At 42.5% G+C, this 15,758-nt stretch overlaps 1 protein-coding gene across 1 annotated transcript in view; it reads left to right on the plus strand.

The window, feature by feature from the left end:
• Positions 1 to 899: 899 nt before the first annotated feature.
• LOC137355696 (protein lyl-1-like) overlaps positions 900 to 15,758 on the plus strand; it is a 43,368-nt gene continuing 28,509 nt past the window's right edge. Inside the window, exons 1-2 of the mRNA XM_068021130.1 lie at positions 900 to 1,108; positions 12,846 to 13,404. Of these exons, the coding sequence (XP_067877231.1) occupies positions 12,932 to 13,404 (473 nt within the window). The 5' untranslated portion in view covers positions 900 to 1,108; positions 12,846 to 12,931. The remainder of the gene's footprint in view (positions 1,109 to 12,845; positions 13,405 to 15,758) is intronic.

A 15,758-nucleotide genomic window follows, 5' to 3' on the forward strand; every position in this document is an offset into this window, starting at 1 on the left:
ACTGACCACCTCCAGGCGCTTACCCATTGTCTCTCGAGACAAGGAGGCCAAAGAAATCTTTGACTGACCATGGGCTAAAGTCACGAAGAGATCTGTTGTCACCTATGTTGATATCCCCACATTGTATTTTTATTGAATAATTTTAAGTATTTGTTCTGTACTTTGTGTTCAATTTGCAAATGACACAACCATCATCATAAAGTTCACCTTAATTATTGCTGCATTTAGTATGTACCCCATCCACTAAACTGACAAAATAGCACAATTAACATTTGAGGCAAATACTGTTAACACTTAGCTTCTACACACTTAGCTTCTCTCAAACTACACTCCAACTCCTTTCAGCGACTGTATTCCTTCGCTGCCCACTTCTTGCGGGTAGCTTTTACAGCCTGACTCACTGTAAGCAACAAAACGGGAGAGGCAACTATAATTAAGATAGCATTTATAATAATCCCGGCTGTGACATTTTGCAAATTGACCGCAACAAAGAGTGTGCTAATCAAAAATAAAAAAAAAGCCCAGCAATTATTTGAAATGATTCAATAAGTGAGCAAGTTATCCCGAATGTATTTCATGTCTGTCCGAAAATAAAACATTTTGCAACTGATGGGGATTATAATTAGACATTTATCTGAAGAAAAAGGGGCGATACTTCATTTTGAGAAGAAAAAAAGCTTTCACTTTCTCAGTGTCAATGTCGATTTGGTTATTAAACAATACCAGTCTATAAATATTAGAAAATGGAAACTTGGGGCCAGAAAACGTGCAGATCCCAGACCTCAAATGGGTTTTTAAAGAGGGAGAGAGAGAGCAAAAAAAAAATTGCTGCAAAACTATTCCTATGTAATCGTTTCCTCTTATGTTCAATAGAACGGCCAAATAGGCAGGGTTGGCTGGGACTGAACGTGTCGCTTCCTTATCAGGACTCCACAGGCTGCTCAGAGTTCTTATCCGGAGCGGCACCTTGCAGGAGTACATCCTCTCCTAGCCTTAAATAGGAAATCTACACAGACCAGGCATTCCAAAAAAAAAACTTAAAAGCACAACAGCCACAAATGGAGGCTGAAGAAAATGGTTCCTTCCAGATCCCCTCAGCACAGAGAGGGTAAGCTGTAATTTACCTTTCATACCCACTCACTCAGTTTAAAAAAAATACACCATTTCAAGAGTCCCTTTGGGCTGCAGACTCGGGGCGAATGTGGGAGCAGGACGAGTAAATTCTACCCACTCAGCTTAAAACAAATGAGAGAATTAAACATTGAAAAAAAAAACTAATCGAGTTGAAATGTATTTTTTTTTTCATAACAGGCCAAGGTTAATTATGTGTAAGATTGCAAGATCGCTTGAACGCAGTGTCTCCTAGATCTTACAAAAAAAAAACAGTGCGCATTAAACCACAATTCAAGAAGGCAGAGAGGATTAATGTTGCACTATATGTGCAGAATTTCTTTTTTTAAAAATAATTTTGCAAACTGTAAATTGGAGCTTTGGGGTTGAGTTAGAAAGCAAAGTTGCAATGTGTTGTATTGTTTCGATGAATTGCAGACTGCAAATGATAAAGACGTGTTTGTAGAATCTGTGAAGTCGCAGGTTGTTCTGCATTTTTGGTTTGGAAAAAAATCGAGGCAATTGTATCAATGAGACGATTTTAAATGAATGGCGAAATCTAACGGTGCAGAACGGCCCGTTATTGTCAGAACGATATATTTTATTATGGGTCTAAAATATATATATATAGACAATATCTAATGTATTTTATATTATATGTAATTCCGTAGAAATCAGAACCTTTAAACGGATTGGGAGCTGTATTATTCTAGTGAAATCCTATTACAATGTGGATAATTCCCCATTGGACCAATTCCGCAGGTTTTGAAGAGTTTGTGATGGTAATTGAAAAAATCCTATAGCTAATTGTTTCTAGTATTGTTCCTCATATTTAGAACAACACCGTAGCAGCTCGTTGAATAGATTGTGAGATTTGATGATCAATTTCTTTTGGGGCTTTTGTTTCTTTTTTAAAAGATGACTTTGCTGCTTGTATGTTTAAGAAGTGGGATTTATTTTAGGCGGGCGTGTGAACGATTGAGCCCCCAGTGTTAAGGTTTTATTTGAAAAACGGGAGGGGAATTGGTTTCGAAGACGGGGAGAAACTTTTTTTGTCACTCTAATTTTGCTTTACTTGAGTCACCGTGAAGCCATGCACATGGGACCGTTGCAAAAGAGAAGTTTTGTGCGCTAACGAGTTGCAACTGAAAAACATTTCACCTTACAAAAAATAACTCATAATATTTCCAAGTGATCTCTAAAAATACAAGCCTTGTAGTTGTGTAGTCCCAGGACAGAAAATGTCCTACTTTGAAATGGGTTGCACAGCAGCAAAACTGAGGAATGGTTTAGAATCGCTCAGTCGATGGGTGGGGATTACAATTGTATTTAACCAACAAAAGCTTTGTTTAAAAAAAAATAACACTTTCGATAATGAATTAATTGCGGGTGAAATCCGCTCGGTGATTCTGGTTATAGAGATGGTTTATAGATCAGGAAATTATTAGAAGGAACGGCTGTGACTAAAATTAACCTGAATATTTCATATTGTGTGCAGAAGCCACTAATTACAAAAATATCGAGGTTATTTAGTATATATTAAATTTATAATTCTGATCTGGCAAACACTGGAAACTGACATATTCAAATACACCCTGGAATCTCACCTAAACATCAAACCTCAGCTCGTCACAGAAAACCTGGGCAAATACATCAGTAATTAAATATAACTAATCACTCATGTCTTATAATTACGGACCTCCCTACTGCCTGATTTATAGCTTTGTTTCAATTGAAGCTGATTTTTCCCCCCAACGTTGAGGAAAGCCCCCTGAAATGTCCCAATATTTTATTACCCGCAGTCTGGTTTAGAGATTGGTGTGCATCACATCTGCACATGTTGATGCATTTGGACTCTGACTGCTGTTGTGCAATTAGGAAAATGTAGACACTGCATTTGATCAGACAAACCATACAGAGCAGACACAGCAAAATTAAAGTTTAGCATTTAACTATTTCACATCCCAGTCAGACCTTTTTTTTAAAAAAAAAAGTGTTTCACGATACAATAGCAGTGATGTGCTTTGTCATCCAAATCTCACCTAGTAAACCTAATGAAATGCTGTCCTTTATTCTAGAGGGGGTCAAAGTCATGTATTCCACTATACAAAGCCCTGATTAGACCACATCTGGAGTGACTGAGAGTAGTTCCTACACCTTAGGAAGGATATATTGGCCTTGGAGAGAGTAGGTTTACCAGATATGATACCTGGATTCCAAGGGTTAAATTACGAGGAAGGATTATACAAACCAGGGTTCTATTCCCTGGAATTTGGAAGGTTAAGGGGTGATTTGATCAAAGTTTTCAAGATGTTAAAGGGGAACAGATAGTTTCTGTCTCTCTAACCTATTTCTGCTGGTTGGGAGTCTGGGACGAGAGGTGTAGTCTAAGGGTTAGAGCCAGATCTAGGAGGAATGAAATTGGGAAACTTCTGTGCGTAAAGGGTGATAGAGGTATGAAGCTCTCTTCCACAAATGGCAGTTGATGCCATTTTAAAGATTTTGATGGATTTTTGTTATTATTTTGTATTGAGGGATATGCGACAAAAGCAAATATGGAGTTAGGTCCATGATCAGCCATGATCTCATTGAATTTCAGAATAGGCTGAAGGAGTTAAATATCCTCCTCCTGTTCCTCGTGCCAGTGCACAGTCCATTCACAAGTACTGTGCTACAATGTAATTTATAGCACAAAAAAAATGGCTCGACTGTAGACTGTTACTTTTAGAAGTGCTAGCGAGGCCCAGAACAAGTGACGACTATAAACTGTATAAATAATTGTGGGTTGTCATTTAGCTCAACTGTGCCTTGTTAGTCCCTTACTTGTTTTTGCTGTGGTTCAGTGATGTTCAAAATTGATTTTTCTCTGAATTTGCCCTATTTTTTTGGGGGGGGGGGGGGGGTGGAGGGGCTGTTATTTTTCTCCCCTGATGTTTGCGAAGCTAAAAATAAAAACCTGAAAAAAACCCTGATTCTTTAAATAGGCAATAAAAGCTGACTTTGAAAGTAATAGGAGCACTCATGCTAGTCAGTATTTTCTGAAATGAATACTGCAATAAACGATTTGAGATTGTCTCAGTAATAGCGAAATGTTGACAGTGGGAGATGCAGGCGGATGATCCCAGCTGTTAAGACACGAGGAGAGAGCTCAATGGAGGACGTACAGCAAAAATCCTCCATTACAGTTGGGTCAGAATACTTGTTTTAAGGAGCGTCTTAAAGAAGGGGAGAGAGGGAGAGAGGTGTGTTTTCGGAGTGAATGTTAGGCCTTAGGGCCTAGGCAGCTGAAGGAACTTCCACCGATGGTGGAACAATTAAGATCAGAGATGCATAAGAGGCCAGAATTGGAGGAGCACAGAGATCTTGGAGGGTTGTAGGACAGGAGGCGTTTACAGAGATATGGAAGGATTTAAAATCACAGATGAGAATTTTAATATTGAGGCATTACTGTGCTACGTAGAGGAATTTTACATGGACTCATTAACCAGTGGAGGAAGTTCATCCACAAAATATGATCGTGCTGTGACATTTCTCTACATTATCAACCGCAGAGAGTTCCTTTATGGGCTCAGATCCTGGACCAGCCACAGGCAGCATGCTCAAAACAGAATGAATTTGGTCCCACCGTGATAGTCACATTAAATTTGAAGGGAATTTGGATAAACACCTGAAGGAGGTGGTAGCATGTGTATAATATTAGTTTTCTAGATATATGTTTGTCTGTCATATGTTTGTAAAACAAAACACATGTATGCCTGTACTTGCAATCTGAATATCTTTGTGTACGCATATCAGACATGTTAGTAATTCCCTACATTGTAATAGTGACTACACAGGCAATGACCGTCTCAAACAAGAGAGAATCTAACCATCTCCCCTTGACATTCAGTGGCATTATGATCGCTGAATCCCCCACTATCAACATCCTGGGGACTACCATTGACTAGAAATTGAACTGGAGTAGCCATATAAATACAGTGGCTACAAGAGCAGGTCAGAGGCTAGGAATCCTGTGGTGAGTAACTCACCCCCTGACCCCCCAAAGCCTGTCCACCATCTCCAAGCCACAAGTCAGGAGTGTGATGGAATACTCTCCACTTGCCTGGATGGGTGCAGCTCCAACAACATTCAAGAAACTCGACACCATCCAGGACAAAGCAGCCCACTTGATTAGCACCCCATCCACAAACATTCACTCCCTCCACCACCAAAGCACAGTGGCAGCAGTGTGTACCATCTACAGGATGCACTGCAGCAATGCACCAAGGCTACTCAGGCAGCACCTTCCAAACCCGTGACCTCTACCAACTAGAAGGACAAGGGCAGCAGTCGCATGGGAACACCACCACCTGCAAGTTCCCCTCCAAGTCACACAACAATCCTGACTTGGAACTATATCGCCGTTCCTTCACTGTCGCTGGGTCAAAATCCTGGAACTCCCTTCCTAACAGCACTGTGGCTGTACCTACCCCACGTGGACTGCAGGCGGCTCACCACCACCTTCTCAAGGGCAATTAGGGATGGGCAATAAATGCTGGCCTAGTCAGCGATGCCCACATCCCATGAATGAATAAGAAAAAAACTTTAAAAGTGCTTCACTGGCTGTAATGCACTTTGGGATGTCTTGAGTTTATGAAAGGCACTATATAAATGTTCTCTAATCTTTATAAGGTGTCAGTTTGTTCTGTTCGCTCCCCTTTTCCCCCATTACTCCTGACTTGCGATGGGCTTTCTATCCCTCAGCACCAGTGGCCTTCTGGTACCTTGCCCAAGCAATCATTCTTCATGCCAGAGCCCAAATTGTAAATGGCTGAGCACCTTAAAGTTTATTCATGATTGCTGCATCATAATCCTGGAACTCCCTCCCTATCAGACAGTGGTTGCACCTACAGCACATGGACGGCAGCGGTTCAAGAAGGCAGCTCACCACCACCTTCTCAACAGCAACGAGGGATGGGCAATAAATGCTGGCCTAGCCAGGAACGGCCATATCCCGATAGTGAATTTTAAAAAAACAGTTTTGGCCATGAGGGTCCTGATGCGCAAGACGAGTCAATTAATTACAATCTAATATGGTCAATATTAAAATTAATCTTAAATTTACAGACTGTGTAACACTCAATTCATCCCTCAGCTGTGAGGTTCCCAACTTATTTCGGAAGTTTTGATCACATGACATTCCAAGTCAAAATGGCTTTCGACCCCATCTCCGTTTTTTTTTTAAACGAGCATAAATTAAAGTTTGGAAAAATAAAACACTTACTTTTAATTCCCCTACCATTTTTCTGCTGGGATGACCTGCAGCAGCGTCCAAGATAACTAATCTTTAATTCCTGAAGATTCCAGGAAGATCCTGGAGTGTTAGCAACCTCTATTCGGCTGAGATCAGCACAGACCAAGAAACAAATTCTAAACTCTCTAGTCTGTGCATCTACCCGAAGCTGAAATTTAGTCGCAGTTTTTCTAGGATGTCCTCGAGTTCCCCAAGCTTCAGTTGTGCGGCCTCTTAGAACGCAGTATACTCCTCAAGTTTCTCAATCTTATTTGGACAGAACTATTCTATCATCAGGGTTAAGATATCTGCCTTGGTATCGGAGAGAAACCTTTAGTGTGGAATGGTGGTTTTGCACTGTTGTGGTCAAAAGTCACCAAGGTGTCAGCCACACTGAGCTATTTGATAGACAATGCTACCACACACAGATATCCCCATCTTGTTCCTCTCACACATCTTTTGATACATTCTTCCCCTTAAGGGTGAGTCAGCATTTAAACCTTTCAAGGAAACCTCTTCGCAAATATTTGCAGGGAAAAACGAGGAGACCAGTGAAAACAAGGGATTGGCAGCTTTCCAAAGCAAAAATATTGTTTCAGGAACACAATCTCCGGAACAACATCAAGACTAATTATGGTACAGAATGAGGCCATTCAGCCCATCATGTCTCTGAGAGAGCTATCCAGATGGTCCCACTCCCCACTTTCTCCGTAGCCTTGTAAATATTTCCCCTTCAAGTATTTATCCAATTCCCTTTTGAAAGTAATTATTGAACTTGCTTTCACTGCCCTTTCAGGCAGTGTATTTCAGATCCTAACAGCTTACTGCACAAAACAATTTCTCCTCATCTCGCCTCTGGCAAAGGAACCAATTACCTTAAATCTATGTCCCCATTGTTAATGGCCCTGCTGCTAGTAGAAACAAATTCTCTTATTTAATCGATCATTTTTGTTTTCATTGGTTTGGGGGAATACGGGAAAATATATCCAATGGTATATATCAATAAAAGCAAAATACTGCAGATGCTGGAAATCTGAAGTAAAAACAAGAAGTGCTGGAAATACTCAGCAGGTCTGGCAGCATCTGTGAAGAGAGAAGCAGAGTTAGCGTTTGAGGTCTGTGACCTTTCATTGGCAAAGGTTAGAAATGTAATAGGTTTTAAGCAAATAAAGCAGGGGTGGGGCAAGAGACAACAAAAGACAAGGTGTTGATAGGATAGGGTCACAGAGAATAACTGACCAGAAGGTCATGGAGCAAAGGCAAACAGTATGTTAATGGTGTGTTGAAAGACAAAGCGTTAGTGCAGAGAGGGTGTTAATGGACAGAAAAATGAACAGCCCTGGCCCCAAGCACAAACATGAAAAAAACAGTGGGCAGGCACAGGGTAAGAAAAACAAATGATGAAACAAACTAGAATAAAATAAATAGAAAAAATAGCTGAAAATAAAAAAGGGGGGCCCGTCATGCTCTGAAATTATTGAACTCAATGTTCAGTCCGGCAGGCTGTAGCGTGCCTAATCAGTAAATGAGATGCTGTTCCTCGAGCTTGCGTTGATGTTCACTGGAACACTGCAGTAGTCCCAGGACAAAGATGTGAGCATGAGAGCAGTGGGGTGTGTTGAAATGGCAAGCAACCGGAAGCTTGGGGTTGTGCTTTCGGACTGAGCCAGAGGTGTTCCGCAAAGCAGTCACCCAGTCTGCGTTGGGTTTCCCCAATGTATATGTCAATGATTTGGACTTGAATATAGGGGGTATGATTAAGAAATTTGAAGATGATACAAAAATTGGCCACGTGGTTGATAATGAAGAAGAAAGCTGTAGACTATAGGAAGATATCAGTCAGTTGGCTGGAACAGTGGTAAATGGAGTTCAGTCTGGAGAAGTGTGAGGTAATGCATTTATGGAAGGCTAACAAGGCAAGGGAATACACAATAAATGTTAGGATACTGAGAAGTATAGAGGAATAGAGGGGCCTTGGATTGAATATCCACAGATCCCTGAAGGTGGATGGGCAGGTAGGTGGTCAAGAAGATATATGGGATACTAGCCGAGGCATAGAATATAAGAGCTGGGAATTGTATAAAACACTAGTTAGGCCACAGCTGGAGTACTGCACGCATTTCTGGCCACCGCACTGTAGGAAAGATATGATTGCACGAGACAGGGTACAGGAGAGATTGACAAGGATGTTGCCTGGATTTGAGAATTTTAGTTCTGAGGGAAGATTGGATAGGCTCAGGTTGTATTCTTTGGAACAAAGGAGGCCGAGGGGAGACCTAATTAAAGTGTATAAAGTTATTTTTTATTTAATTTTATTTAGAGATACAGCACTGAAACAGGCCCTTCGGCACACCGAGTCTGTGCCGACCAACAACCACCCATTTATACTAACCCTACAGTAATCCCATATTCCCTATCACCTCCCTACACTGGGGGCAATTTACAACAGCCAATTTACCTATCACCTGCATGTCTTTGGATGTGGGAGGAAACCGGAGCACCCGGCAAAAACCCACGCAGACACAGGGAGAACTTGCAAACTCCGCACAGGCAGTACCCAGAATCGAACCCGGGTCCCTGGAGCTGTGAGGCTGCAGTGCTAACCACTGCGCCGCCCATGAGAGGTCTAGATAGAGTGGATAGGAAGGCTCTATTCCCCTTGGTTGAGGAGTCCATAAGCAGGGCCATAGATTTAGGATAAGAGGTAGGAGGTTTAGGGAAAATGTTAGGAGCTATTATTAAAAATGTTGTAGCAGGGCACTTAGTAAAATTCAAGGTAATCAGGCAGAGTCAACATGGTTTTGTGAAAAGGAAATCATGTTTAACCCATTTATTGGAGTTCATTGAGGGAGGTACATGTGCTGTGGATAAAGGGGGGACCAATGGATGTACTGTATTTCGATTTTCAGATAAGGTGTCATATCAAAGGTTATTGCGGAAAATAAAAGCTCATGTTGTGGGGGTAACATTTTGACATGGATAGAAGATTGGCTAGCTAACAGAAAACAGAGAGTAGGCATAAATGGGTCATTTTCTGGTTGGCAAGATGTAACGAGTGGTGTTGGGGCCTCAACTTTTCACAATTTATATAAATGACTTGGATGAAGGGACCGAAGGTATGGTTGCTAAATTTGCTGATGACACAAAGATAAGTGGAAAAGTAAGTTGTGAAGAGGACAAAAGGAGGCTGCAAAGGGATATGGATAGGTTAAGTGAGTGGGCAAAGATCTGGCAAATGGAGTATAATGTGGAAAAATGTGAAATTGTCCATTTTGGCAGGAAGAATAAAAAAAAGAAGCATATTATCTAAATGGTGAGATTGCAGAGCTCTGAGATTTCTCCTCATCTCACCTCTGGCAGAGCAACTAATTACCTTAAATCCACATCCTCTGGTTACTGACCCTCCTGCTAGCAGAAACAGTTTCGCCTATTTAATCGAACATTTTTGTTTTCATTGGTTTGGGGGAATGTGGAAAAATATATCCAAGGGCAAATATCATTGATTTAGACTTGAATATGGGAGGTATGATTAGAGGGATGCAGAGGGATCTGGGTGTCCTAGTCCATGAATCTCAAAAGGTTAGTATGCAGGTGCAGCAAATAATTAGGAAAGTTAATAGAATGTCATCATTTATTGCATGGAGAATTGAATACAAAAATAGGGAGGTTATGCTTCAGCTATACAGGGCATTGGTGAGACCACATCTGGAGTACTGTGTACAACATTGGTCTCCTTATTTAAGGAAAGATGTAAATGCATTGGAAGCAGTTCAGAGAAGGTTTACTAGACTAATACCTGGAATGGGCGGGTTGTCTTATGAGGAAAGGTTGGACAGGCTAGGCTTGTATCCACTGGAGTTTAGAAGAGTGAGAGGCGACTTGATTGAAACTTAAAAGATCCTGAGGGGTCTTGACAGGGTGGATATGGAAAGAATGTTTCCTCTTGTGAGAGAATCTAGAACTTGGAGCCACTCTTTAAAAATAAGCGGTCACCCATTTAAGACAGAGATGAGGAGAATTTCTTTCTCTCAGGTCGTGAGTCTTTGGAACTTTGCTTCCACTGCCTTTTGAGGAAGAGAGTCTTTGAATATTTTTAAGGCAGAGGTAGATAGATTCTTGATGAGCAAGGGGGTGGAAGGTTACAGAGGGTAGGCAGAAATGTGGAGTTAAGGTTACAATCAGATCAGCCCTGATCTTATTGAATGGTGGAGTAGGTTTGAGGGGCCGAGTGGCCTACTACAGCTCCTAATTCGTATGTTTGGAGGGGATTCGAGGGGATATCTTTTTACCCAGAGGGTGGAGGGGGTCTGGAACTCACTGTTGGAAAGGGTGGTAGAGGCAAAACCCTCATAGCACTTAAAAAGTACCTGGATGTGAATTTGAAGTACCATAATCTACAAGGCTACACACCAAGAGCCCAAAAGTGGGATTAGGCTGGATGGCTGCTTGACAGCCGGCACGGACATGATGGGCCGAATAGCCTCTTCCCAGGCTGTAAATTTCTATGAACTATAGCAACAAGAGGGAGTGCGGGGGCTGTATGCAATGGCATGGTACTTTGTGAAATTTGCCTCTGCTCAGTATTTCTAGCAGAATTGTCAAGAATACCAGGATCCTTTTACAAAAGATGCTGCTGTCTCAGAACCTCCCACATTAAGGAATTGGGGTGGTCAACTCTGGATGGATGTATTCCGAATAGTTTCATCACATGACCTTCTGTCTTCACCATTGGGCGACTAACTTGTCGGTCCCTTTGCATCGCCTTCCAAACAGCCAATTAAGAAGGGAACAGGCTTTTACTTGGATGATTCTCAGCTTCAGTCAACCAGCTCTATTTCCCATCACTGATTTTTTTAATAACTAATTGAAAGTGTTCAAAGAATTTAAATGCAACATACAATTTTTTTTTTAACGTCCTGATAATTTTTCTGCCAGATTGCTCAAAGCAGCACCCTGGAGATCAATCTACAATTCTGTGGGACTCCCAGGACAATCCTGGAAGTTTGTTGACCCTTGCTGAAATTGGGAATTCTGGTGCTTGTTCCCAGCAGCTAGAGAGGGTTCTAGCTGAAGATTGGAATGTCCTAACGGATCAGAAGCACTTGGTTTAGATGAATAAAGAACCTGACTAAAAGCTCGAGAGGGCAAAGTGACAACTCAGGTTTAGGCCGACCCGAGGTCTAAGCCACCGAGTTTTACAGCTGGAGAACTCCCATCTCCTTCCCAGAAAATCACGACCCAACCATGAGGGGGAATAGAGGGGGGGGGGAATCTAAATTTAAATAAAGTTACTGACTGTCTGGGGCACATATACCTTCCCTCTGCATGGAAGCCCAATCAGAGAATACCTCTAATATTATTTAAACCGCATCCTAACGCTGTTAGGTCCAGTTTTCCCTCATGGACAAGTCTTTGGCCTGTTCTTGTACCGTTGCTATTGCTCATTTAATTAAGAAAGAACTGGTGTCTATCTAGTGCTCTCCACCACCACAGCACTTCACAACAATGAAGTAATTTTGCAATGTAGTTGTTGCTGTAATGCAGGAGATGTGGCAACCAATTTGCACGCTTCAAGCTCACTCAGACATCAGTGTGTTAAAGACCAGATTGTTTGAGTGATGTTGATAGAGGGATAAATTTTGGCGAGGACGCCAGGGAGAACTCCCCTGCTTTTCTTCAAAATAATGCCATCTGAGAGGGCAGATGGGTCCTTGATTTGATGATTCATCTGAAAGACAGCCCTTGTGCGATACTGCACCGATATGTCAGCCTGGATCTTGTGCTCAAGTCTCGGGCTTAAATCCACTTGGGTAGATGCAAAATATCCCCTGGTACTCTTTGAAGAAGAGCAGTGATGTTCATGCCGGTTTCCTGGCCAATATTTATCCCTCAAGCAACCCCTAAAAACAGATTAGCCGGTTGTTATTACATTGTGGTTTGTGGGATCTTGCTATGCACAAATCTGCTGTTGCATTTTTATGCTTAAGGTACTTTGGGATGACCTGTTCTTGTGAAAGGCGCTACAGAGATGCAAGTTCAAATTGAAAAAAAAAAAATGCCTAAACCATTTTCGGAGTAAAATTATGAAACTTTTTTTTCCCCACACAAAGGGTAGTAAAAATCTGGGACACTCTCCTCCAAAAAGTGTGAGAATGCTGGGCCCATTGGTGCTTTCAAGAACGAGTTTGATAGATTTTTTGTTAGGTAAGGGCATTGAGGGATAATGGAGCTAAGGTGGCTAGTCCAGGTCAACATATAGTTCAGCTTTGATCTAATTGAATGGCAGACGAGCCTCGATGGGCTGAATGGCCTACTGCTGCTCCAATATTTGTGCTTTGTCATCCAGTACGTTGATCTCAGGTAATAAAACAAGTACAGTCTTTAAACGGTTAAAGTATCGTCTTCCATGCTATTTACCCCTCTTTTTACAGTTTCTTTTCATACCTGTCTCTCTTCACCACAGCTAAACCACAGTGGATTGCCAGAGCATTAGATTGCTGGTGTGGTGCACTTCAATTCGATGAGAGGTACACTGGCTAAAGGAGAAAGATGATGGAGAAAGTCGAGTCCCATTCTTCCCCGAGTACTGGAGACGCTCGCAGTCCCGTGAAGACTGAGCCAGGACAAATTAGTGAGTCCCCTACTAACGAGGGAGACAGAGGGGAAATCACGACCCGAGCTCCCGACTCTACCCCCAGGGAGGCCACTCAGTCAAGCAAACAAGACACATCTGAACCAGTTTCCATAGAAACCCCTTTGAGATCTTCGGAAAACCTGCCTTTGGACATGCCGGTGATAAGCCTGGGACACAGCAAGCTCCACACAGCGACTGACAGCCACCAGATCAACGGAGGGGGCAGGATCATTCAGACCACAGAGCTGACAGCCCTGCACCCCATCCCATCTCTCATGCAGTGCTCCGACAATAGGATGGTGCAGCTCTCAAACCACCCAGTTACATCCCTGCCGATTCCGAGCCCTCTCCTCGCCTCCCAGTACCACCCTCACCCCCTCATCAACAGGTCAGTTTGTTTCTTAATCCTTCTATTTGCGGATGAACGATTGATCCTTTAACCACTTTGGTGCTGGTTGCTGTTTCTAAATTGGTCGCAGTCTGCGTAAGCCTCCACCTTTCAGTCAGGTTGTGTTTTAAGTCCCCTGCATGAAAGTATCTGGTATTTGTAGAATGGTTACAGCACAGGCGGAGGCCATTTGGCCCTTCAAACCCATGCCAGCTCTCTGCAAGAGCAATTTAGCTAGGCCCAATAGAATTATAAAATGGCTATTAAGTAATGCAAGTTAACGGGGACACTTTCAATACAGGAGCCTGATCTCAGGGCAGGAGATCAAAGTTTTAGCAATTTCTTCATTGCCTCTGGCACAGTGGCGCAGTGGTTAGCACCGCAGCCTCACAGCTCCAGCGACCCAGGTTCAATTCTGGGTACTGCCTGTGTGGAGTTTGCAAGTTCCCCCTGTGTCTGCGTGGGTTTCCTCCGGGTGCTCCGGTTTCCTCCCACAAGCCAAAAGACTTGCAGGTTGGTAGGTGAATTGGCCATTATAAACTGCCCCTAGTATAGGTAGGTGGTAGGGGAATATAGGGACGGGTGAGGATGTGGTAGGAATATGGGATTAGTGTAGGATTAGTATAAATGGGTGGTTAATGGTCGGCACAGACTCGGTGGGCCGAAGGGCCTGTTTCAGTGCTGTATCTCTAAAAATCTAAATCTCCTCTACCCAAGTGGCAATCAGCAAAATACCTTCGCAGGAGAGCAGGGGCCTCTTGGTCAAGGCTGAGCTCAAACCCCATCGTTCACTCAAGCTGCTTTTCCAGCAGAGGTTTTAGATTAGGAGCAGGACCTAGATGATTCTTATAAATCCTTAGCAAGATGTACTGAGGCCAATTGTATCTACCCAGCTACCAACACGCTATCAGAGATCAACCAACGCATCATAAGGGAGCGGAAAACAAGCTTCATAGCTGCAGGACGAGGCCATTCAGCCCCTCAAGTCTGTTCCACCATTTAATTAGATCATGGCTGATGATGAACTTCACTCCATCTACTGCCTTGGTTCAATAACCTTTAATATCCTTACCTAAAAATCTATCCATCCCAGTTTTGAAATTTTCAATTGCCCGGCCCCGCCTTAACAACTTTCCACTTTGAAAGAAGAAGTGCTTCCTGACATCACCCCTGAATTGATTGAAACATAAAAGATCCTGAGGGGTCTTGATAGGGTGGATGTGGAAAGGATGTTTCCCCCTTGTGGGAGAATATAGAACTAGGGGTCACTGTTTAAAAATAAGGGGTCGCCCATTAAAGACAGAGATGAGGAGAATTCTTTTCTCTCTGAGGGTCGTGAGTCTTTGGCACTCTCTTCCTCAAAAGGCAGTGGAAACAGAGTCTTTAAATATTCTTTTAAGGCAGAAGTAGGTAGATTCTTGACAAGGAATGGGGTGAAAGGTTATTGGGGGTAGGCGGGAATGTGGAGTCGAGGTTACCATCAGATCAGCCACGATCTTATTGAATGGTGGAGCAGGCACGAGGGGCCGAGTGGCCTACTCCTGCTCCTAGTTCGTATGTTCATATGAATGGCCTATCTCTAATTTTAGGGTTGTGTCCTTCTTCTGGACTTCTCTCCCCCACCACACGAAATCCCCCCCCCCTCTCTCTCTCTCTCTCTCTCTCTCTCTCTCCCCCTAGCAATTCCCCCTTTAATCATCTTAAACACCTCGGTTAGATCACCCCCCTAATCTATCCTCTGGGAATACAAGCCGAGGTTATGCAACCTGTACTCATAATTTAACCCTTTTAGCCCCAGTATCACTTTGCATCCTATCTGTATGATAAGGGGCAGAGTATATAGCCAAGGAGACACCAGGGGAGCTTACTGGTGGGAAGTATAACTATTGTGAACAGTGAGGACAGATGACGTTATTGCCTTGAAATCAATGCCATGTTTCTCTTATCTGTTATATATATATATGAGAGTGTGTGTGTGTGTGTACTTAATATACTGTCAATATTTTAAGGAGTTCAGTTGAGAGTTTTGTGTTGAGCCATTAACAGTATGGATCTCAGTTCAAGAGGTAATGCAGTCAGTATATGCTACATACAGTAATCTGATTGCAATACCAGATGTAGAATTTTCCTTAATTAACACAGATTATTTCCCCAAAAAGTTAGTGTAATAATGCCAAAATCATTGATCCTTCAGGGTGAACATATTGGCAGTGTCGAGCCAGTTGGTATCAAAACAAACTTGCATTGTTGGCACAAACCCGCCCAACAACAGTTTATATCACAAATTAGAACAGGGACTAGTAGAAGGTTGTAATCTAATTGATGGCTGTCGCTAACTCTTATAAAATATGTTT

Source organism: Heterodontus francisci, chromosome 43, assembly GCF_036365525.1.
Source record: "Heterodontus francisci isolate sHetFra1 chromosome 43, sHetFra1.hap1, whole genome shotgun sequence".
Lineage (NCBI taxonomy): Eukaryota > Metazoa > Chordata > Chondrichthyes > Heterodontiformes > Heterodontidae > Heterodontus > Heterodontus francisci.